This window comes from Podarcis pityusensis, assembly GCF_964106645.2.
Source record: "Podarcis pityusensis genome assembly, chromosome: 1".
Taxonomy (NCBI): domain Eukaryota; kingdom Metazoa; phylum Chordata; class Lepidosauria; order Squamata; family Lacertidae; genus Podarcis; species Podarcis pityusensis.
Window position 1 is genome coordinate 132474933 of NC_138028.1, and position 24225 is coordinate 132499157.

The window sequence follows — 24225 nt, forward strand, 5'->3', positions numbered from 1 at the left end:
GGAAGAGTGGGGCTGGAATTATTTATCCTTCCCTGATCCTCTTCCACTGCGTAGTCACAGAGGAAAGTGGTGACTCTGTCATACTTTAGCACAGGAATGGGGAACCTGTGCCCCCCCCCCCAGTTTCCAACTCTTATCTTTATGTGCCCCCTTGCCCAGATTGTCCGGAGTTTGGGCTGGGTTGTCATCAATATGCTGATGACACTCAGCTTTATCTGTTGATGGGCGGCCACCATGACTTGGCCCCGGACACACTGACCAGATGCTTGGAAGCTGTGGCTGGATGGCTGCGTGGGAGCCGGTTGAAGTTAAATCCTTCGAAGACAGAGGTCCCCCGGCTGGGTTGGGGTGACATAGGGTTGGGGGGCCAACTCCCATCTCTTGCGGGGGCTCAATTAGTGCCAGCGCCTTCTGTCAAGAGGTTGGGTGTAACCTTCGACGCCTCCCTTTCCATAAAGGCGCAGGTTGCAGCCACAGCAAAGGTGGCATTTTTCCATCTCCGCCATATCAAGCAGTTGGTCCCTTACCTTTCTCGCCCTGATCTGGCCACATTGATCGATGTGACGGTCACCTCCAGGCTTGATTATTGTAACTCACTCTATACAGGGTTGCCCTTGAAGCTGACCCAGAAACTCCAGTGGGTGCAGAATGCTACGGCGAGGCTCCTTATAGGGTCCTTGCCGCAGGATCACATTCATCCAATGCTTTACCAGCTGCACTGGCTCCTGGTGGAGTACAGGGTCAGGTTTAAGGTGCTGGTTTTGACCTTTGAAGCCTTATGCGGCCTAGGACCCTTGTACCTACGGGACCGCCTCTCCTGGTATGCCCCACGGAGGACCTTAAGGGTCCACAAATAATAACACTTTGGAGGTCCCGAGCCGCAAGGTGGTTAGATTGTACTGGCCCCGACTTGATGGAACGCTCTGTCACAAGAGACCAGGGCCTTGCGGGATTTGACATCTTTCTGCAGGGCCTGCAAGACGGAGCTGTTTCGACTGGCCTTTGGTTTGGACTCAGTCTGACCCTTATGTTTCCCTCCCCTTCTGGTTTTGATTTATGGGCTACTACTAAAATGAGGCTGCATTTTAAATTTTATTTTAACCCATATTTTAATTAACTGTTTTTTCTTTTTCTTTTACGTTTTATTGTAATTTTATTGGTGTTAGCTGCCCTGAGGCCGGTTCTGGCCAGGGAGGGCGGGGTATAAATAAATTATTATTATTATTATTATTATTATTATTATTATTATCAAACCCAGCCAGCATGACCAATTGTAGGGGTTTTGGGAGGAATAGTCTGGCAATAACTGGAAAGCCACATTTAAAAAAACAACAAAAAAAACCCTTATTTTAATTTGATAATGCATATATTACATACATACAAATTACCAGGCACATTGGGTTTTAATTTCTTACCAGACTTTTAATAGTTTGTGCATAGAAGTTATTTTTCCAAAATGTTTGCCACATCAGTTCTAAGATGGCCACCTACATCAGATCCCTTCTTAAGTGCATAATCTCCCAGTTCTTCACTTGGCTGCTCTGTAACCAGCTCTTAATTTTGGTTTCAAATCCTAGCTAAGGAGTGAACCTTGTTTTAACCCAGATATAACACTGCATTATATTTAAGGGCAACCTTGGAAACAACACTGAGCTTTTGAATGTCAGGAGGAAGGCTTCGTCAATGCCTTCTTACCTTTTGCATTCCCTGCAGGCCAAATCTGACAGGTGAGCAGGGCTGCTCACCTGGCAGTCACCTGACATCACAGTTGTGTCATCTAACCCATTTTTCTTTGTTGGTGAGATTTTAAATCAAACTGGGCAAGGGCTTAGCACTTTGCAAGCACCAAGGATCAGCTGATGGTTTGTGCGTGCAAAGCTGTGTATCTTTGCAAGCACTGCCATGATAGCTGTTATTGCAAAAGCAGAAAGCTTTGCAGGCTCCAGCAATCAGCCTGTCATTGGCATTTGCAAAATGCTATGCACTTGTGAGCACCACCGATTAGGAGCAAACTCTGCTTTCAGCAAGGAGCCACATTTCTACTTGACCCGTCCCTGATGTCAAATGTCGTCAGGAGGGCATGGCTTCCTGGAAACAGTCTTGTTAGTCCAATGGGGAGACCTGGCAGGTTCAATTAAACCTTCAGGGGCCCCACACCTTGTTTAGAGACACAGAAAGATCGTATCTGCTGTGGGAAGTTGTCAACCATAGAATGGCAACCCAGCTTTGTGGGTTGACAATAGTTTTTCTTACTAAGAAAAAAACATAGCATGGCTTACATAGCAACCAGGAAGTAGACAAACTGAAGATCAGAGAATCCAGAGACACAGTAGCTGGAGGAAAAGGGCAGGGCAGAGCACAAGTGTAATGGAAAAAGAGATAAGGAAAGAGGGATAGGAAAGAAGAAGGGTCTGATAAAGTGAGATCTGTGGGGAAAGCTAGCATGGCCTACAGAAATGAGGATTTTATATTGTTGGCAGGAAGAGGAGAGGGGAGAGTGGTGAGCAGACAGGGAAGGCGAAGCAAGTGAGAGCTGATAGAGGTAAGATACCGGAGAAAGTAGGGGCCTAAGGAAACAGTTGGTGATAAAACGATAGTCATCAGGGTGGGCAAGTAGGAGATGCATGTGAAGCAAACAACACATAAGGCCTAGGGAATTTTTACAGCCTTTGAGGCTCCAGTACCGTTTCCCTGCGTGGGATGGAAAAGTATGCTTTTGCCCATCACAACAGAAAAACTACGTTGGTCTTATTCTTCTATGCAACTGTTAGAGGCACAGAGGCATTCTCAGCGCATGGATCTTAAAACCCCAAAGGGGCAGCCATCCTCTGACGCAGGGGAGACCAAGTGAGTGAGCAGAATTTCACAGATGTAGCTGAACTATTTATCATTAGGAAAGAGATTCAAAAATAAAAATCTGCCCATATCCTATACAGTTCTGGTTGCCACACCTCAAAAAGTGGAGCTGGAAAAGTTGCATCACCTCAAAATTTTGGAAGGGTCAAATCCTGTGCCTCTTGTATAATGCCAACCTAGAAGTATGAAATAATCTGAAATGAAGTGATGGCAACAAACAACTTCCCGGCAATATTTTTCCCTGCATTTTTTTTCTCCCTCATTATCAGAGAATTGGGGGGGAAATAGCAATAACATATTCCAAATAATTTCAGAAGTAAAATGTTCTACTGTTAATGCACATCATGCAGTTAAAAGTGTGTTAAACATATTTCAGGGTTTCCTTTTCTCATTAACATTTTTAGAACTTGCCTTGCCCAAGAATGTGTGGTTTCGAAATTCAGTTCTTGCGTTACAAAGGTAAGAACCATGTATTTGACTCTGGTGATCTGTCCTTAGTCTCTTGATCCAAGTGCAAATCAAAATTTATTTTAATTTAATTTATGAATTCACAGCCCACTTTTCAACCAACATTCTTAAACAAAATATAAGAATTAGAAAATTAAAAAGTTAAAAAATAAACCATTAACAAAATTACTGTTGCAATTTCCTCTTCAGCACAAATCATAGTTTGCCATGACATCTAAATTAGAAAACTATTTAAACTATGGTTTCCATTTCTGGTTTGGAGGGATTAATGAATCTACTATCATTGCATGGACTTCCTAGTTTGCATTAACAGTGAGGCAGTATGCAGGACAGGGGAGCATGGTTTGGAGGTTTTCTGAAAAAATCAGTGACAGCCTTTGCAAAAGATAACCAGACAAGGATTCAGAGTACATAGGCAGACTTGGTGAAAGGATACTCAGGGACTTAAATAGCTTTTTCTGTTCTAAGCACTTCATAGGGACGGAAGGTCAGGTTACACCAAGAGAAGGGTGGGCACAGGCAGGAATACATCCTTGTGGTGTTTTCATAATCCTTTGCAACCATGAGGGCTGAAAATATTTCTTATATGCTAGTTGAGCTTCTGAGATTTAAACAAGAGAATCAAATATTTCCTCAACCCAGTGGATCATGTTCCCATTCACAGCCAGGTGGACTGGAGGTGGCCATCTGTGTGAGAGCAAGTTGAAGGAGCAGACATCATTCAGGAAAGTAAATCAAATGCCTTAGTTTGTATATTAATACTTGTGCGGCAGTCATTTCACTTTTACATTTCAGGTGCAGTGCTAATACAAACACACAAAGTGAAATTCAAATTGTATAAAGAAAGCTTTACGATCTATACATTAGCCTAAGAGATAGATACATGGGGGGGGGGGATTCTCTTTTCCTTCATAAAAGTTGTTTTTATTTGAGGGACATGTGCTTCATTGTTCACATAGGTGGAGCTTACAATCAAATACTAAGGTAGTATCAAGAAACTATAATGCCGCCAGCAATATGCACTTTTTAATGTACTTTTCAACAAATTTCCTTGGTTAGCTGCTGATCACCTCAAATCTCAACACACTTTCAGCAAAAATGCTTCTTGCTAACTGGTAGAGATGTTTCTGACACCATTTCTCCCTCCCAAGTTTGGTTTCACTTTTATTTCAGGGGGAAACGCTCTTAACATCTGGTTACAAGGCCCACTCATCTTTCCTGCAATGGCTAATGTGCACAGTGAAATTCTGGTGTTTGTAGTGGACTAATGTACATTCCAGCTAGATCACAAACCTTTAGGTTTGCTAAATATTAAAAACAGTTCATCAAAAGCACTTCCTATCTAATCCTGTGGTTCATAGATCATTCCATTTCATTTTGGGGTCCATCAGATATTGCATTAAGGTGGATGCTGTGAAAGAAGGCAAGCGCTTGTTAGGGATAGCCAACCAGTCATAGAGAATCATTGTTTCAATTGTAAAGGTCAGGCCAGAAAGTCTTGAGTTGGCATTAGCTGTAACTCAAACTTTCCAGATATATTTTTGCCATATATGCTGTAAAGTATTTTGGTACTTAACATTACTTCAATCTTTATTATGACCAGCCATGTTAAGTGTTCTGCTTCTGGGGAAACAATCTTAAACACACTTACTAGGGAGTAAACCTTGCTGGGTGTATTTCTGAGTAAACGTGCAGAGTTGTGTTACAGCAGGAGCTGCCCATCTTTTTTTAGGTGGGGGGGGAGTGCTGTGAACTCATCTGGAAACCTGATAAACTTGGGTTCACCAAACACACATACAACCTAACACATTCACTCCCCAACCATGACTCTGTAAATGCCTCTTCCACACTACAGTTAGGCTTAAAAGAAGCCTTCTGGTGTGGCCAAGAGAAGACTGCTTTCAAGCCTAAATTTCTGTGTGTGATGTTTTCAGCGGCTAGGAGTTGCAGCTGAAGAGGTGAGAGTTAACCCTTCCCCAGCTGTGACCATCCCTGAAATAGCCCCCCCTCCTGCGCCACAATTAGCTTTGAGAAAAGCCTTCTGTGGGCTATAACAGATGGCTCCCCTGCCAATATATATATATATACACACACATCTGCACTGCGGCAAAGGACAGAGTGAGGGAGAAAGGCCTTGGCAGGTGTATGTTCCCCCATTGGATGCTGGGCTGGCAGTCCCTGTGCTATTGTTTGTACTTCCCAATTAGTTTGCATTGTTTGCGACAAGAACTGTAATCCTTATTACTTTATGTCGAAAGTAACCATTGTGTAAATGAGAGGGAACTTGCAGCATAGCATAAGATTTCTGGCAGATAATCGGGAATTTATTGTGCGGTACAAATTCTGTAACTGAAACTTAAGAGTGGAATATACAGAGATACGGCAAGAAGTACACCTGCCCTGTAATAGTAACGCAAATCATTACCGTTGTAGGTAACTAAATGACCATGGAATCTGGCGCAGAGAACCAACAGAGTGGCGATGCAGCTGTTACAGAGGCAGAAAACCAACAAATGACAGTACAGACCCAGCCACAAATCGCAACGTTAGCGCAGGTACAGAGTTGTTCTTGACTGATCTGTTGTGTCCTTAAGCAAATGTTTATAAGAGTAACTTTAACATCTCTTATGGAATCTAAAAGGTTTAAAGGTTGTTATGATTTGTTGCAACTATTGCAACTAAGAAACACTGAAGTACCACAGCAGAGAATCATGTTGTTGTTTTTTTTACCTCTACATGCATCCCTGTCTCTCTTCCCTTCGTGGTAGACAGCAATTAAACCTGGAAGTCTCCTGCTTCATCCAAAAGAGAAAACTGTGTTTATTCGCTACAGAACAAGCTAAACACAGCTTGTTCCAAAGCTGGCAACTGTAAGTTTCTCAGTTTGGATAGAACAGGAAACCATTATTCATTGGCAGCTTCTGAATTTAATTGCTGCATGACACAAAGGAAGATGAGAAGGAGCTGCATGCTTGAGCAAAAAGCTTGATCTTAAGCAGCCTTTAATAAACGTATGTTTTGGTTGGAGAACAAAAAAGATCCTATTTAAAACCACCAGTATCAACTAAATCAGGTTTTTTAAACAAATCCAACACATTAATAGAGTTATGAATTTGTTATTACACAGAGGTCTGGTTAAGCCGTGGTTTGTTAACTGTGAGTTGTCTCACAGACGCCCCAACAAACAGTGGTTTGTTTCATTAATGTTTGGTTTCTTTGCCATCAGTTCTTTCATTGTGCTTTTGTAGCTTAATAAGCATTAGATAGGTGGCCAAAAAAACCATGGTTAAGGAAGGTTCCTAGGTTTGCACCTAACAGCAAGCCAGAGTTAAAACAAGTCAAGGCTCATAAGTCAACAATAAGTCGTGCCTCCAGATAGTGGCTTCTTGTCAGTAAATAAATCATAGTTAAGCCACTGGACAGGGTTCAGACACTCAAACAAACCATGGTTTAATGAAAACTAATTTAGTGCACTATTTGTTAGTACATAAACTCCCATTATACATGGGAGTGCCTCTGAAGAAGGTTCAGAAATTTCAGCTGGTGCAGAATTCAGCAGCCAGGTTGCTCACTGAGCACATAACACTGATCCTGTCCCAACTGCAGTGGCTGCCAATTAGTTTCCAGCCCCAAGTGCCGGCTTTGACCTATAAAACCTTCAGTGGTTCAAGGCCGCAATACTTCAGGGGCTGTCTTCTCCACATATGAATTGACCCAGACTCTGCGATCATCATCTAAGGCCCTTCTTTGTATTCGTCCGCAAGAGGTCCACAAGGGGACAACACAAGATTGGGCCTTTTCTATGGAGGCTCCCCATTTGTGGAATGCTCTCCCCAGGGAGGCTCACCTGGCGCCTTCATTACCTATCTTTAGGTGTCAGACAGGTATTGCTTTTGTTTGTTACTTTGTTATGTATTTTTATATTGTAAACTGCCCTGTGATCCTTGGAAGAAGGGTTGTATGGAAAATAAATAAATAAGTATTAATATGAAATCTGTAATCATGTAAGTTCATTATTTGTCATAAATACATAAGATGGAAAAAGTGAAAGAGGTTTATAAAGTAAGTGTAGTCATTTATTCTTCATTAGTACCTTCGAAGAAAAGAAAATAAGATACGATTGTTATAAAAAAATTGTCAAAACCCTTGTGACATCCTGATTCTTATGTTGAAAAGGTTTGTTAACCTTTTCAACCTTACATAAAAGGGAGGAATGAAGGATTTAAGACATTAGTTCTGTGGTTTTACCATAATGATTCCTACTTTCTTTCCTAGGTATCTATGCCAGCAGCTCACGCAACCTCTTCTGCTCCCACCGTTACCTTAGTACAGCTGCCTAATGGGCAAACAGTTCAAGTCCATGGTGTTATCCAGGCAGCCCAGCCCTCAGTTATTCAGTCCCCACAAGTCCAGACAGTTCAGGTACGTGAAAATGCCTTTCAAATAACCATGTTATTTCCTGAAAAATAGAAACATTGCATAAACTGTTGTATCCTGAGCTTTATTATCAGCATGCACCGTTTTAAGTTTCTGAAAAGAAATTCTAAACAATACCAATTTGCCTTTTTTTCCATTTCATAGTTATATTATAGGTAGTTCATGCTATGCAAGATGATAAAATGACTTCAAAACTGCCATGTTCAGGACAGGACTAAAAAGTTCAAACAGGCTCTCTCTCCATTTCCATCTCTTCCATTTAAAGTCGCTGCACTCTCGTTTTTGTTCTTTTCCACCTCCACTGATACAGCAACAAAAATTTGGTTTCTACTGGACATAGGCATGGTCTGGCCTGAGCACAACAGTATTTCTTGAGATAACTATTATAGTGAGAGAAGGCTGCTTGCTGAAGGATACCCAGAAGCTGTTTGGTTAGCCTTGTAAAGGAGATGTTGAAAATGTATGTATGGGGGAAAGGAGTGTTCAGGGTAGACTCCAGCTTAGTTCCAAGGAGCATCTAATCTGGCCCATCCGAATGACCATGAAAAACCCTAAAGCCTAGCCAGTGAAGGACACAAGGCCTTGGTGGAGCGCCTGCAGCAGCAGCACCACAGGTTTGACAGAGATGGGAACTGCAGGCCGATCGCTAAGAGGATGTCTTCTGACTTGGCAAGACCCACATCCTTCATGGAAGGGAGCAGGGAGCATGTACAGCCAGCACAGGCAGCATTTGAGACCTGGGAGGCATCAGCTGAGGAGGATTCCCCTGTGGGTCAGTTATGGGGCCTGGCTTTATAACGCCTCCTTTTCATATCTGAAACCTTCCAAGGGGAAGGGGGCAGCTGGAAAATAAATGCTCTTAGGTTTTCATTCTGAAGCAGTCCACCATATGAGAAGAATAGCATTTTATTTAGTTTCTGCTGAAGAGGGATGTGTGTTTAGGTGATTGGAAGACCTGCACATACATAGGTGTTTTCTTGAAAGAGGTGTTCATATTCTGACGTGAATCAATAACCAATTTAGAACAGCTAGTGTATCCTCTACAGCAGAAAGCAGCTGCCCGCCCTTGGTTTAGAATAAAAGACTTAAGCAGTTCATTATGCTGCTTAATTAGTGGTATTTAATATGGTTCTTTCCCTAAGCAGGTTCCAGAGTACTCTCAAAATCATTTGCTATTAAGCATGGCAATAGGAGGGGACGCGGGTGGCGCTGTGGGTAAAACCTCAGTGCCTAGGACTTGCCGATCGTATGGTCGGCGGTTCGAATCCCCGCGGCGGGGTGAGCTCCCGTCGTTCAGTCCCAGCTCCTGCCCACCTAGCAGTTCGAAAGCACCCCTAAGTGCAAGTAGATAAATAGGTACCGCTTTATAGCGGGAAGGCAACGGCGTTTCCGTGCGCTGCGCTGGTGCTGGCTCGCCAGAGCAGCTTCGTCACGCTGGCCACGTGACCCGGAAGTGTCTCCAGACAGCGCTGGCTCCCGGCCTCTTAAGCGAGATGAGCACACAACCCCAGAGTCGGTCACGACTGGCCCATACGGGCAGGGGTACCTTTACCTTTACCTATGGCAATAGGAACAATTTAGATTGCCCTGGTGTGGTCTTCCTACAAGCATGTAGCTGGCAATTCTTGGAAACAGAATGCTGAACTAGTTGGAACTTTGGTCTGATCCAAAAGGGCCCTTCTTATGTTCTTAAAAATGTGAGATAAATGTAGGATGCAGCCCTAAGGACACCAAGATGGCGTCCCATAGGCCATAGGCTAGATGGGATCTACCTCTGTGGCAGATCCTTCAAAGCCCTAGCCCAGCAAACATTGGAATTCTGAAGTCAGCTGGGCGAAAAAGGAGATAGCAGCTTTGATCCAGAGGCATCCTGGTCATGTGACTTACCCTCAAATGAGGGAGAAATTTAGTCACACTCCTAAGCAGAACTAAATCTTTCCTCCTATTGTTTCCAGTGGTATGGAAATATTTTTTTAAAAAAAAACCAAAGTGGGAAACAGTCAAAGGGATACCAGGGTTTTCCTCCTGCCCTGCCGCCTTGAGCCATTGTGCATCCACCCAGGATTGCAGTTTTAGAGATTTCTTATTAAGAATCAGTAATAAGCAGATAGACTTCATAAGTCTGTTTATACAGTTGTGTAAGCAGTACTAGGTTTTTTAGATCATCTTAATAAGGATTCCTGTTTGCTGCTTTACAAGTTCTGTCGTTTCTTCTGCCTATACTTCCAGTCACTAAAGCTAGGTTTATGCTGTTTGTCATGTAAAACCCTCCAGAGTTCAGATGACACACAGGAATTTCTAACCATAGTGAAACAAGATAAGAAACTGATAACAAAAGTGCTTGGAATTTAGGAGGAGAAGATTAAAGGCAAGAATGCAGTAGGAATGCTGAAATAATAAGAAGTGTTTCACAATCCTGAAATCCTGGTTATACTGAATGTTGACGACGTACCTATAGATCTTTGAGCAAGTTATGTTCCACAAGTGAAGGCACCTGATAGCCTTGCCAATATCTACACATGTTTGGTTTTTGCTTGTTTGGTTTTTAAATTTAAAAACATTATTTTCTTTTGGGGGGAAACAGACTTTTACTTGCTTTTTCTTTATTGTGTTTTCATATTCACCAGTAAACCAAGTTAGCAAGTGTTGGCCGGACACCACCTATGGATCCCATACCTGCCTTCTGCTACTAAGAGCGTCAATGACATCCCCTTTTTGCAGAGGCCAGGTTTTATAAAGTTCCATGTTCCTCTGAGCATGTTTGTTCAGAGTAGATAGGAGACCACAGTTTCTTACACTACTTGGGTCTTCAGATTTTCATGTATAGAAGAGGACCTCATGGTGTGGGTTTGCTGACCATATTCTCACCTTTACATCTGTTTTTACTTAAATATGTTTAAAACGGTAACATTACTGTGCTCTTATACCTAGATCTCCACTATTGCAGAAAGTGAAGATTCACAGGAATCCGTGGACAGTGTCACAGACTCCCAGAAACGCAGGGAGATTCTTTCCAGACGACCTTCTTACAGGTAGGAATTTAATTTCTCTTACACACATGCAGCAAATCAGCTTCTTATAATTACTGTCTAGTGACACGTCAGACAGAAGTCATTTAGCTTTCAATTTTCTCAACAACCGGTTTCTTTGTTGTTCTACAAACTCCGGTACAAGTTATAGTCATACTGTATAACTATAATGTGTTCCAGATGTTTGGCATGGGGCTTCTCCTGACCCGGTTTGAGGAGAGGAAGTGAAGTCTTGTTAGGCTAGCACAATGATTTGGTTCAATACGGCCCAGTGCACCTAAATCAGTTGGATTATCCCAAACTGTACCATAGGGGCAGAAATCCTTTTTGACTTCAGCATACAGTTTGTTGCTAAGAGATATTAATCTTGAAGTGTTGTGTTCAAATCCTGCTTGGGTATCCATAGGTCAAGTCCTGCTGAGAAAGTAAGAGCCATATTCAGAGGCATTTCACATCTGCATACCTGTTGCTGTAGGAGCAAATGACAGATGAGGCTTTATGCTCCTAGCTAACCACCATAGGGAACAGGATACTGGAATGGATGGGTCCTCTGTCTGATCCAGCCAGGCTTTCCTTAGGTTCTTACCCTGCCAGTGTGACAGCCTGGGCATTCAGTCCCTGCCCTTCCAGTTATACCAATTCTCCCGCCCAAAAATACAGAAGCTACGAGAACCTGGTAAGATTTCTACAATATTCTTCCCTTTTCAGAAAAATCTTGAACGACTTGTCCTCAGATGCCCCAGGAGTGCCAAGGATTGAAGAAGAAAAGTCTGAAGAGGAAGCAACAGCACCTGCCATCACGACTGTCACGGTGCCAACTCCAATTTACCAGACAAGCAGTGGGCAATACAGTATGTTGCTTGTGTTTCTCATCTGATAAGTGGAGAGGAAGAATACGTCAGAGATTTGGTTTTTAAAAGATGGCAAGAATGCTTAGTATGTATATTATGAATTTTTCCTAAGTGCTCAAAACGTGAAGCCCCACGTTTGCCACTCCCAAGTTTTGAAATTGTGGTGTCAGAAATGCTGGAAGGAGAGAAACAGGAAATACGTGGGAAGAGGCCAAAAGGTAATACAGACAGGACACAGTGCTATTTTTCTAGAAAAAGAGAATTCGCCATGAGCACCTTCCTCGTTCTCTTAAAATGGCAATGGCGCCTACCTGAGAGGTGCTGGAACCCACCTGAGAGGTGCCGGGACTGAGTTCCTGTGAGTTCCCCCTGAAAAGTGCCCTTTGGATGCAAAGGTTCCTACTTTCACCAAAGGCCAGCTTCCTGTTCCGGCAAAATAAACAGCACAATGGATCGGTAGAACAGGGGGTTTCTTGAGCAGCACACGAAGAAGTGAGCACAGCCAACAAAGTCTGTTTATATACAATTCTGAAGGTCTTTTTCCAGCCCAAACACCCTTCACTTGTCCGAGCTGAAGGTATATTATTGGCGGGTAGGGGGGTTGCCCCTACATAGAACAGCTTTGTCCTACTTCCTCAGTGCGGGATACCGTGACAGCTTGTGCCATTATGACTACGAAGGACGAGCTGACTCAAGCAGTTGAGGTGGTAGTTTATCAAGTGATATGGTGATTGCATTCCAGTTTAACTCCTATTGATGCTGGTTCTGTGATCATTGCTTTGCAATAGCTATTGCATGCAAGCATGCTTCCATGTTGCAGTTGCAGTTTTCATGTGAGAAGCATTGCCATGTGGATTGTCCTTACTCAGTAAACTTTCAGGGCTGGAGTGGGGGGGGGGTGTGCAGATGAAGAGCATGGTGCTTGCAACTGTTTTTTGCCCTGGTCCCCAGTGTGGTCCTGATTTTCTTTTAGGGACTGGTGTTGCTGATATCAACCATGAATATGGCAATGCTCTGCATGCAGGTATTGTCTGCATGAATGGACTGGTGTAAATGTGGAGGAGCTGAGGAGTCTTGTGCTAGAAGCGCTGAATGAGGGGACCGTGTGTGAGCGGTATTTGTGCTGCCGTCTGGATGAGGTGGAACAGACCGAGGGGCTTCATGAAAGAGAATAGACTCATGAAATAAAAACCAGAAGAGAAACTGTATGTGAAGAACGAAAAGGAACTGAGATTAAGAGACGGAGGAATGCTAGAATGGAGATCTGAGAAAAGGGTGTAGATTAAAGCATAACCGTGCAGGGTAGAGAAGAGGGGGAAACAAAATGAAAAAACAAAAACCCTTAATCATTAGAATGGGCAGAGCTTGATAGAGGCATGTCAGAAGTAGATTGATAACTTTGGTGAGCTTCATGTCATTCGTTATTTGTAACTTAATATTCTGTTGACCTACACATTTTTTCACATTACTGAAAATCTCACATAGTAAATACCTCATGATCACCAAAATCAATATTTAGAGGGTCTTATTGTTACTCTTGAAATGTAAGTTGTGAATATTTATTTTGCCCATAAAGTAGATATTTTCACTCTGCAGGAGGAAATTGTTATCTAAATTAGGTTGTTAAAAAAACAAACCATGGTTGCAAGGAATAGAAACATAACTGGCAAGTTGATGACAGTTTTTTAAGATTGGCCTGTGTGGTGATTGCAGTCCCAGCTGCTGGGGTTTCAGTCTCAGGGCAGTATCTCCCTGGACTGACAACGGTAATGGATGGAATTTCTGTGGCGCCACATCCATAAAAAGTCTTGAAACGGACTTAATTTTCAAATTGTTGGTTTGACTAAAGGACTGAGGACAGTTGTATGTATGGCAATATTCTCATATGCTGACTCGCATCTGCCTGCTTTCAGTTGCCATCACCCAGGGAGGTGCAATCCAGCTAGCTAATAATGGCACCGATGGAGTCCAAGGCCTGCAGACGCTCACCATGACCAATGCCGCTGCAACCCAGCCTGGTACCACCATTTTACAGTACGCACAGACCACGGATGGACAGCAGATTCTCGTGCCCAGCAACCAAGTTGTTGTACAAGGTAAAGAAGAGCAGTTTTAAGCAGTTTGCTCAAGTTTAGCACTAGACACGTGCCGTGTGTGAAATTTTTCCCCCCATAGGGAATCACTGTGCACATGTAATATTTGTGAAGCACCATACTTTTAAGCAAATACCTGTTTCTAAGGAATCTGCAATACACTCTGCTGTTCTAGCAATAGTGGGCAATAGACTAAAGTAGTTAGTAATGGGCCAGAATTCTGAATGCTAATAGCTAGACAATAGCATAGTTTTGTTTCTGGTTTTTTAAAAGTGTCCTTCCTTCAAGGTTTTGTTTCTGGTGCTGCCAAGTAATTTTTGGCAACAGTAACCTATCAAAGGTGGGGGCATTATTTACTTTTGGAGCAAAGAGCTATCCAAAAGCTAATTTGTTAGGTGGGGGTGCCCAAACTAGAGTTTTCTTGTTCCTTGAAAGTCCCTAGGGTTACTTTTAAGTTTAATTGAACATGACTGTTCACTAACCCACACAAAAACAATTATGTGCCTGGCCAAGCCTGATGAAAAAAAGAGCAGTGGCTTTGAAGAATAATATGTGGAAAATAAGGAGTCAGGGAGAAACACAGAAGGAAACAGCTGTGTACAGCAGAAGCCTATAATTTGACAAAGGTTCTGGGTAGGAGGAGCAGTAGCAATGGCTGCAGATAGCAATACTGCAGGCTGCAGATAGGGATGGTGGAGACTGGGAAAGGGTTGATCCTGAAGAGTCAGGAGGGGCCCTGTGGAAGAAGCCGTGCCGGCAGCCTGGAAATGGGCTGATGTATTGAATTGGAGAAGGGTCTGGGCTAGAAAAGTAGAAGAGAGAGCTAGGGTGCGAGGAGGCCATATGAAACAGGATCAGAAAGTAAGAACGGGCAGGGATGAGCAAAGAAACAGAGGCAAGTAAGATGGGGAGAAAGAGGCAGATGCATCATGGACATGTTACGTAAATATGTACATTTAGCCCAGCCACACAGGCAAAAGCTTTACACATTTGCAGCACAGCACGGAAGCAACACAAAGGTGTCATCAACCGTGCAGCTTCAGGTAATGAGGGGAGAGGTTCTTCGTTTCAAATGACAGGTCCCCATTCCCCCCAGTGTAGGCTTCCAGAGCTGTCAGACCTAATACCCCTGCATTCCCTGGTGTGTGTTTTTTTCTCTTAGCTGCCTCAGGAGATGTCCAGACCTACCAAATTCGCACAGCACCTACAAGCACCATTGCACCTGGTGTCGTGATGGCATCCTCCCCAGCACTTCCCACCCAGCCAGCAGAGGAAGCAGCGCGGAAGAGAGAAGTCCGCCTAATGAAGAACAGGTTTGTGTGCTCTGGAGGACTGAGGTGGACCAGCAGACCCGTCCCCCAACTCTACCCACCCCACCCCCCAATCCTGCCGAAGGATTTGTTACCAGGTGGAACTGAGGGTGTGGCAGAAATTTGGCTGTGCCTGAAAAATAAAATAAGCAGAAATGTGGTTCCGAAAGGTAGCTTCAATACACACCAGTCTGTATCCCTCAGCATGAAGGGCAAAAAAAGTTGTGGTGTGTAGTACCTTTCTCCTCTCACCACATCCCAAAATTACCTAGCTAAAAAATTAGTCCAAAAAGGAAAATAACACCAAATGCAAATATTCCTTACAATTTACCAACAATTTGAATTTAAGCCAGAGTCCATGCAAAACGGGAAAATAACATCAAATGCAAAATATATAATAATAATAACAACAACAACTTTTATTTATATCCCGCCCTCCCCAACCGAAGCTGGGTTCAGAGCAGCTAACAACAGTAAATATACCATACAGTTGATCCATACAGTTGAATGGCATATGTGAAATTACCTCCCATTGCTTCAGAAGGTTCCTGATATGTTAGGCAAGCAATGGTGATTTGCCACTACCACAAGGAAGCCTGTTGCTCACCTGTCCATAAAGAAGAATTGTGTTTATTCTACTCCCAAACAAATAAAAAATATTATACTATTCAGTTAGTTCTGCTTCAGTTTTATCAGTTTAAAATCAGTGAACATATTGACTTGAGCTTTTAATATTCTGTTTTCCCTCCAGGGAAGCAGCACGCGAGTGCCGCAGGAAGAAAAAGGAATATGTCAAATGTCTAGAAAACAGAGTGGCTGTGCTTGAAAACCAAAACAAGACATTGATTGAAGAGCTAAAAGCACTTAAGGACCTTTATTGCCACAAATCGGATTAATTTTAGATCCCCATTTTTGGTTTGTTAATGTCAGAGAAAGACTGCTTTGGTGACTGCCAGAAAGACAAAGTGGACTTTTTATTTTCTAAACATTTCTCTCTTTTTTTTTTTCTACGCGCAAAACTGCCTGAAAGCAACTGCAGAATTTTATTCGTCTGTGCTTTGCATTAAACTGTGAATGTTGAAACACCTGCCTCCACTTCTCCCCCACCTTCCCTCTCCCTTCCCCCAAATCATTTTCACCACACTGCATCCTGGTTGAGAAGAAAGAGAAGAGACTTCCTCATCTCCCATCTTCTTCAAGGAATAATAACGTTCACTTCTGAAGCTGGGTTTTGTTTTTTGTGTGCGCGCGCAGAGGGGGTTATTTCATAATGCTTTCAAGAATTAAAACACAGAGCTCATCTGCATCCCTCAGAGATGGTTATCCCGAGGCTCTGCCCTGAAGTATTATGTGGGCTGGATGCGTACCCAAGGTATGCTCTAAGGAAGCTATGGTTGCCAAATTGTTGCCTGGTTTCAAACGTCCATTATCAAACATTACAGTTGCAGCTACGTGGTAGAATGATGCCAAAAGACATGTACTTCAGGTATGTAGGTATGTACACAGTAGGAATTAAATGAGCATATAGAGAAGGGTTGGGGAGAAGGTGGGATAGTCACCTGTAACCTCCATCTGTTTTTTAGATAGTTTTCTATATGATAAAAGATAATTCCATTGATTTCCTGGTTTTTTTATATAAAAAAAGGAGATTTCATGTGTTCAGTCTTTTGATTGCCCGTAAAGAAATCATCTAACACTTATGATATCCTAAGGGGACATGGGCTCCTAGCAAGCAGTAGAGTAGGAACGGTAACGTTCTGCTTTAGCTTAGAAGTCCATGAGATTATCATAAAGAATAATTCATTAAAACACCATTTTTGTTTTGCATTATCCAGAGGCGATGTTATACAAGGCAACCACTAGCAATGCATACTTTAGTGAAGAAAGGAGTGAATGTTAACTTTTTCGTGCCGGTAGAGAATTATTTTTTTTCTAAATCTCCCTATTGCGCACACAGATGGTGTGAAATTGAACTTTGCTGACTTGTTAAACCTAAGTCATCAGCCAGACCTGCATCCCAGTTAAGCTATCTGATTTCAGTAGGACTCTGTGTCATTTAGGGATCAAGCTGGATCTAAGTAAAAGTTTTTCATCTGCAGACATTCAAACCCTAAGGAGTAAAAAGAAAAAACTTCCCCTAAAGTATGTTGCAGGAATCAGTAATGTGATTAATCAATATAATATGATTTAAGGCAGCAAATAAGCCGTTCAACTTTAGAAATTCCTTTGTTCAAGCTACTTTGGCTACTTAGAGGTGGAATCAGTTCTCCGGAGGCAAAATGGACTTATTTAAGAGAACATGAAGTTATTTTGAATCTCTAATCCCAGCAGTTATTTTGATCCTCATCTATAAAAGCCTGCACATAAAATAAGACTGCTCCTGAAAGAATATTAGTTCCCAGATCTTCTTAAAGGTGATAAAACCAACATGGCCTATTGCAATGTTTTATCAGTTAAATCTAACACCTGTAGCAATAATTTAGCTAGTAATTTTACTTAATAGTGCATTTGTTTTTTATGAAAATAAGTGCAAATCTTTATAATTTACCCTTTTATCAGATGAAGACAAAATTTGTTTGTAAGGCATGTCAAAAAATCTTTAGAATTAAAGAATACAAAAAGCCTCATATTTTAAGCAGCTTATTTTTATTTGCAAGGCAAACTTTTCCTCTTGCTCTTGGATAAAATAATACAGACATTCTGAGCAAAAATAAGTCCTGCCATTTTAGAACCCCTTTAATTCTCACATCATAATACTTTTTAAACAAAACAAAAGCAGATTCCTACAAAGAAATGGGATGATAGATTATGGAGAACTCAAATCCACAATTTTTACCTGCCTTGTGAGTTTTGTTCCCCTCACCCCCCGAAAGTTTGGTAGAATCATGATCTCTGCTGATTTTCTCGAATTGCTAACCTCATTGAAAACCGTTATATGTGTTGATCTTGGTTTGAGAAAGCCTCTTTCAAAGCTGGCTGTGGTTGTGTCAGGTAATCTGTTTAAACATTATGTAATAATCTAAAATTTGTTCATCAGGAAAGCAACCACCATAACTCTCTGCTTGCTGTGTTCTTGGCATCTCCTGCAATTAGCTGAGAGAGCTGCATTTCAGCAAGAGAGATCAGCAGACAAATGGGTTGTGGTGGGGCTGACCCTACGCTTAATTTCAGCCTTTCCCAGGTTCCATTCGGTCAAAGGAGGCTCAGCATGAACTGCTTGCAGAATCTAGTGTGGCTCGTCTATAGGTCAATTCAGGGTTTTCATTCTGGAATCTTTCACCAGCAATAAAATAACATCTGTCAGTTTTTACTTACCCAATACCGAGATATCTGGCATTTCTTATGAAATACAACAATTTCCTATTTCTTATGTTTTCGGTAACCCAAGTTCAGACTTTACTGGTATGTCCTTTGTAATTCTTGACAGCCAAAAGGAACTGAAGAGAATGCGAAAAACAAGCAAACCCTTATTTTGTATATTGCTAATTTATTGAACAAAAAGCAAGATTGTCTTACCTGGTTGTTTTGCATTTGGCCCCTTTGCTGCTCAACAGAAATTTTGCTAAAATACTAAGTTGGTTGCCAGGCTTAATTGGAAAAAAAAAGGTGTAGAAAGGGCTAGCTCCATTGTAGTCATCATACATAGGTCTGGTTTCAAGTACAGTTTCTATCTTTTACAAAATAAAAGGTACCATGTAGGCAATTAACATATTGCCCAGGGTGCTCTTCTAACAGATATGCTTGGAAAATGCGTATGTATAAAATATGTACATATATAAAATATATATACACAGTATATAATCTATAGCTCTGAGAGCTTTTAAGTCAGGAATGCTGAGTATTATAGTATATTGAGGTCAGAAAAAAGTTTTACTCTGTGTGTGTGAGAGAGAGAATGTGCATGCGTGTTAATATACACGCTTCAGCCTCTTGTTTGAGCTACATTCTTCTGGCGCTTATTGATATGTTGTATTGTTGTTCACTCACCCATATTTAGTGATTTTATTTCACTGCAATTTGTATTTTTTTAGAAAGTGAATTATGGAATTATGTCAGCCGTTTTAAGCTCCTCTCTTCCCCCAGATTGTTCACTTTGTGCTTTGTCTCTTCGGCAGCTATACATTAAGGCAAAAAAATAAAATAAAAGGAAAAGATTTGCTTTATACAAAGGGAACTAATCACCCACCCACCCACCCCCTTTTTTTTGGTGAGAAAAATATTTTTCCAGTTTTCTTGCTTTTGTGTGGTTTCTAGTATCTTATTCCAGCATTGCTTGAGTGTGAAAGCACACATCCGTCTAAACAAGCCTGGTGGTTCTATAGTGTCTCTATTTCAGAAACAATTATCTGAAGCTAAATAATTCCCAGTAAGGTGAGAACTTTTGTGGTATGACCAAAATCAGTTTTGGTAATGAGCTCAAATACATGACCTGCAGCCTTGGGTGCTTTTGAAGGCTAGAATGTACAACTACATGCTGCAGGTGGAGACTGAATGTTTGATTGTGCTCCCACATGTATTTTTAAAAATCCTGCCCATAAAAAAACTAGTGTTATGGAGAAGGGTATACTATAGCCTTCCACTGACATCTTAGTTTTTAATGTTTGGGCAAACATTTCAATTGCCATCTGCAGTGTGAAGTGGCAGTACAGTTCAAATTTTGCCTTTGAGGGTATTGATCATGCAGCTTGGCTCTTAATCTGAAGAGCGTCTAGCATATTTATTGTGGTCCTGCTATTTGTATATATCTCATTACTTTTAGCTAATCCACTGACTCTCAGGATAAACTTTAAAAGAGGCAATTCTTGCAGGGGGATCTGCAGGGCAGGACCAAAAATCTACAGTCCAGTGGAAGTTAGGAAGATTACGGTCCTTTTAATGACATTAGAAATGTGGCAGAGGATTGTATTTAATTATTGGAACAATCATATGAGAAAAGGGGAAACTAAATTTTGGTGATACTTTCAAGGATCGAATCCAGATGAAAAAAATGTAAGATGCATGGATTTGTTTTCCTTAAAGAGTGAAGCTACATAACACACCCAGATTTATCAGAAAGCACAACTCCTGAGTATTTCCTGCTGGCAATTAAGATGAGTTGATGTAAAGTTAAAGACTCTTAAAATGGGTTTATTTTTATATACTATAAACCCATGGTTGCATACTTTATGCCTATGGATAGATTTTATCAAGTCTTCTAAATTTTCTAGATATAAAGTACACCAACCTCTGTTCTGAGCACATTGAGAAGCACAGCCAGCTTGGAACTGTTAAATATATGGTGCTGAAATTTTAGCAGTGCATTGTCTTGTGATACGTTCATCTTCCATGCTGACTATAGCTTAAGAATTATTGCATGGCTTCACTGCAAGATGAGAAATCGGTAGACGGCATATCAGAATGCAATCCCAAATATTTCATTCTGATATATTTGCATCCTGAAACATTGGAACATCAAAATGTATGTAAACCATAGTCGTAGGTGAACGGACAGGCTTTTTTTTTTTTTTAATAGCACAAATGTATTTTTGGTACTGCAAATGCAGGTCCCTGCTAGCTTGAAGTGAGCGGTCGTACATTTTAAAGTCATGTTTACAGAGTCAGAAATGATGAGGGTTTGTTCAGGATTGTTATTTTGAATCCTTCTTATCCTTGCTTATACCTGCAAGGAATCTCACCGCATCTTACTGTACCCTTTTACTTACTTTCTCAGGGTTTGTGTGCACACGTACGTTTTCACCAATGCAGCATTTATTTCTGAGATGCTTGGTGTCAAGAGGTCTGTAGCTTACCCCAGTGTAATGAGACAACTGAGAACAACTACGCTGGGATTTAGCTCATTAACTGATGGATGCAAAAATTAAGCACCGAGGTCCTATGGCTGCCATTCTTTTGCAGTGCTTTCTGAATATGACCCAGTCGCCACTGCCTACCACAATAACTATGCTGTATTGTTTACACGTGGCCTCTTAGCCTCACATTGAACCCAAGGCACATCAAACCTCTCTAATTATCTGGAGGTTCTCCTCCTCACTTGAATTTCTCCTCCCGATTGACCTGTTGATAATGGAATCAAGTTAGAGATTGGTGCAATTTAAAAACAACCATTGGCTGTATCATTCTAAGCAAGATACTACTGTATCAGTCAGTCACTTGAGCCGTGGCTGCAAATTGATTTGATGGACAATCTGAGGCAGGAAGAAAGAGGAGAGGAGACCTAAAACAGTTTGATGGTATTCAATAAGGTCATGATAAATAATTGGGAGATTGTTTTTAAAATGTTTTCTACCGGTTGCACTTGAGCCAGATACCACTCCATATCTGTGTAATAGAATTATTTCTGTTTTGAAATAAGAAGAAACTAAATGCTAGATCTTCAGTTCCATTTACAACCCTACTACTTTATGTATGACCATTCTGCTTGCAAGAACACACAGAGAGAAAGTTGTGCAAGTGAAGCACCTTCTCTAAAGCTCCTTCGTTACGTTTGGAAGGCAGTTTACACATGAAGAAATCACAATGCAAAATTTCAAGTTTCTGGAATGGGGATGGCTATGCTATTTTTATTTAAGAGAAACTAAAATTCACCCCCATTTCTGATTCTTCACCCAAAACAATCAGCACGAAACAGGGTATTGAACTTTGAAAAAAGTTTCCTCTTGAAATTAAATTGCTGAGCAAAGAAATATGAACTGGGGATGGGTTAATTTCATTTGAGAATCCTCTATTTCCTAGAAACACCCGTTTTAATTTTGTAATTATTGTTTTGTGCGTTTATTCCCCCCACCCCACGTACTGAGTTACACTGCTTTTTATTAACATTGTGTACATACTAACTGCTTTGTGTTTCAGAATGCTAGTAATTGCTTTGTATATTAAAGTGATCCTTGTGAATTTGTGAATTGTCATAAAAGTGCTTTTTCTTACTGTAAAGTTTGTGGTATAAACTGTCATAACACCCTTTTTACACATTTATGTGCAGACACATAAACATGCTTTTAAAATCATCTTGAAGTCTCTTTTCTTCAGAGAAGGAGGGTCATTTATCTTGATGCCGTTGACGTCAGCAATACTTGCCGCTTGACCACTTAAGAGCAAAACAATCAAATAGAAATGCTCTGTGAGCCCAATCATAGGTATACTTTCTGTCAAGCTGGCGAGGGACCCTAGGATGCGCCTAAGGGCTGCTTTGGGAGCAGAGACAGGTATGCTAGCAGGAGAGTTTATGCCACCAGATGTATTTCAGAACACCTGCGGAAAGCTCCCCTATCTAGATGTACCAGGGGCCCATGGGGAATGGGAATGAATTCCCATTCATGTCCCTGGCACACCCACAAAAATGATGTTACCTTTCATTATTAACAGGAAGGAAGAAATGGGGGGGGGAGCTGCTCCCTTGACTAGGAAATGGGGAGGCTGGGCTGAAGAAATTTGTAGGAAACATAGCAACGGCCTTCCTAACCTCCCAGCTCCACATTTTGCACCAGAATAATAGCACAGATCACTTCTGCCACTTTCCTCAGAATGGCTCTGATAATGCCAAGGTTGCAGGCTTTTCCCCGCATAAAGGGATGGCTGCATATTCCTGCGTTGCAGGCGGTTGGACTAGATGATCCTGGAGGTCCCTTCTAATTCTACGATTCTACACAAGCTTCCAGGGGTAGATGCCTATTGTCTCTGCCAGCATGGGGTGGGGCAGGTCATTGGGGTTTTTCAGCACGTGCTCTGCTCAACCTTAGATCCAGCTCAAACTGAGCATGTGCCCTAGAATGGATTGTCAAATCCTACAGCACAAAAATGCTCCACAGATTACAGGTTGCAATGGAATGGATTTACTTAGGCTGGAAAAGCTGAAGACTGAATTTGTGAACTGATTCAGTTCTAAATCCCAGAAAGAGCTCTTTCAAAAAAGCTTCAGTTACTTTAAACAGCTGCTTTTATTGCTGGTAAACGTAAAGGGACCCCTGACCATTAGGTCCAGTTGTGGCTGACTCTGGGGTTGGGGTGCTCATCTTGCTTCCTTGGCGTACAGCTTCCAGGTCATGTGGCCAGCATGACTAAGCCACTTCTGGCAAACGAGCAGCGCACGGAAACGCCGTTTACCTTCCCGCCGGAGCGGTACCTGTATCTACTTGCACTGCGTGCTTTCGAACTGCTAGGTTGGCAGGAGCAGGGACCGAGCAATGGGAGCTCACCCCATCACAGGGATTCAAACCGCCGACCTTCTGATTGGCAAGCCCAAGGCTCTGTGGTTTAACCCACAGCGCCACCCACGTCCCCTGAACCAAAAGGGACGCGAGTGGCGCTGTGGTCTAAACCACAGAGCCTAGGGCTTGCAGATCATAAGGTCGGCGGTTCAAATTTCCGTGATGGGGTGAGCTCCCATTGCTCTGTCCCAGCTTCTGCCTACCCAGCAGTTTGAAAGCACATCAAAGTGCAAGTAGATAAATAGGTACTGCTCCAGCGGGAAGGTAAACAGCGTTTCTGTGTGCTGTTCTGGTTTCACCAGAAGCAACTTAGTCATACTGGCCACATGACCCGGAAGCTGTCTGCGGACAAGCACCAGCTCCCTTGGCCAATAAAGCGAGATGAGCGCTGCAACCCCAGAGTCGTCCGTGACTGGGGTCCCTTTACCTAGTGCCTGAACCATAGGAACCAAAGAATGGTGCAGCTTATGGTGTAGATCTTTAAAGATTTGTTCACCCTTGTTACATTTGCACAGCTGATTTCAAGATTGTGCTTCCCACTTTTTAGGAAGTTTTGGGAGTCCCAAAGCATCGTTACATGCAGGACGGGAGTTGTTTTGTGTTCAACTAGGGACACTCTTGTGCCTCTTGGATGGTTTTGGTCCAAATGTTCTCTTCTTACTGCTGCACGTGGAAATACGAGGACTGCTGCAGAACCTCTCAACTAGAGAACTGCTCTTCTGCTCCCACTGCACATGCAGCTCTTTTCAGTTTGCTCACAGTACTTGGGATCCACTCCAAGGGACCACAACGCAATTGTGAAAATTCTGGCTTTCTGGTTAGAAGTTGCACTCTGCTGATCGGGATGGAATTTGGCAACTCACTCTGGAGGCATGTTTAAGTGGAGGAATTCAGATTCAAAAGTCACGTGAGATTACTTCTTGAGTACACCTGCCTGGTTGTATCCTTCTGTTGAAAAACTAACCAAACATGGGACA

At 42.1% G+C, this 24225-nt stretch overlaps 1 protein-coding gene across 5 annotated transcripts in view; it reads left to right on the plus strand.

Moving 5' to 3' along the window:
* CREB1 (cAMP responsive element binding protein 1) overlaps positions 1–22048 on the plus strand; it is a 33965-nt gene extending 11917 nt beyond the window's left edge. Inside the window, exons 2-11 of one of the 5 annotated variants that reach the window (XM_081018966.1) lie at positions 3261–3315; positions 3989–4053; positions 5758–5879; positions 7600–7746; positions 10693–10793; positions 11499–11641; positions 12615–12665; positions 13555–13737; positions 14897–15047; positions 15796–22048. In XM_081018966.1, coding sequence (XP_080875092.1) covers positions 5766–5879; positions 7600–7746; positions 10693–10793; positions 11499–11641; positions 12615–12665; positions 13555–13737; positions 14897–15047; positions 15796–15940 — 1035 coding nt within the window. In that variant the 5' untranslated portion in view covers positions 3261–3315; positions 3989–4053; positions 5758–5765 and the 3' untranslated portion in view covers positions 15941–22048. Of the gene's footprint in view, positions 1–3260; positions 3316–3988; positions 4054–5755; positions 5880–7599; positions 7747–10692; positions 10794–11498; positions 11642–12614; positions 12666–13554; positions 13738–14896; positions 15048–15795 lie in introns of all 5 variants that reach the window. The other 4 variants (XM_081018967.1, XM_081018965.1, XM_081018964.1 and 1 more) reach the window with 4 other exon arrangements.
* Positions 22049–24225: the final 2177 nt, after the last annotated feature.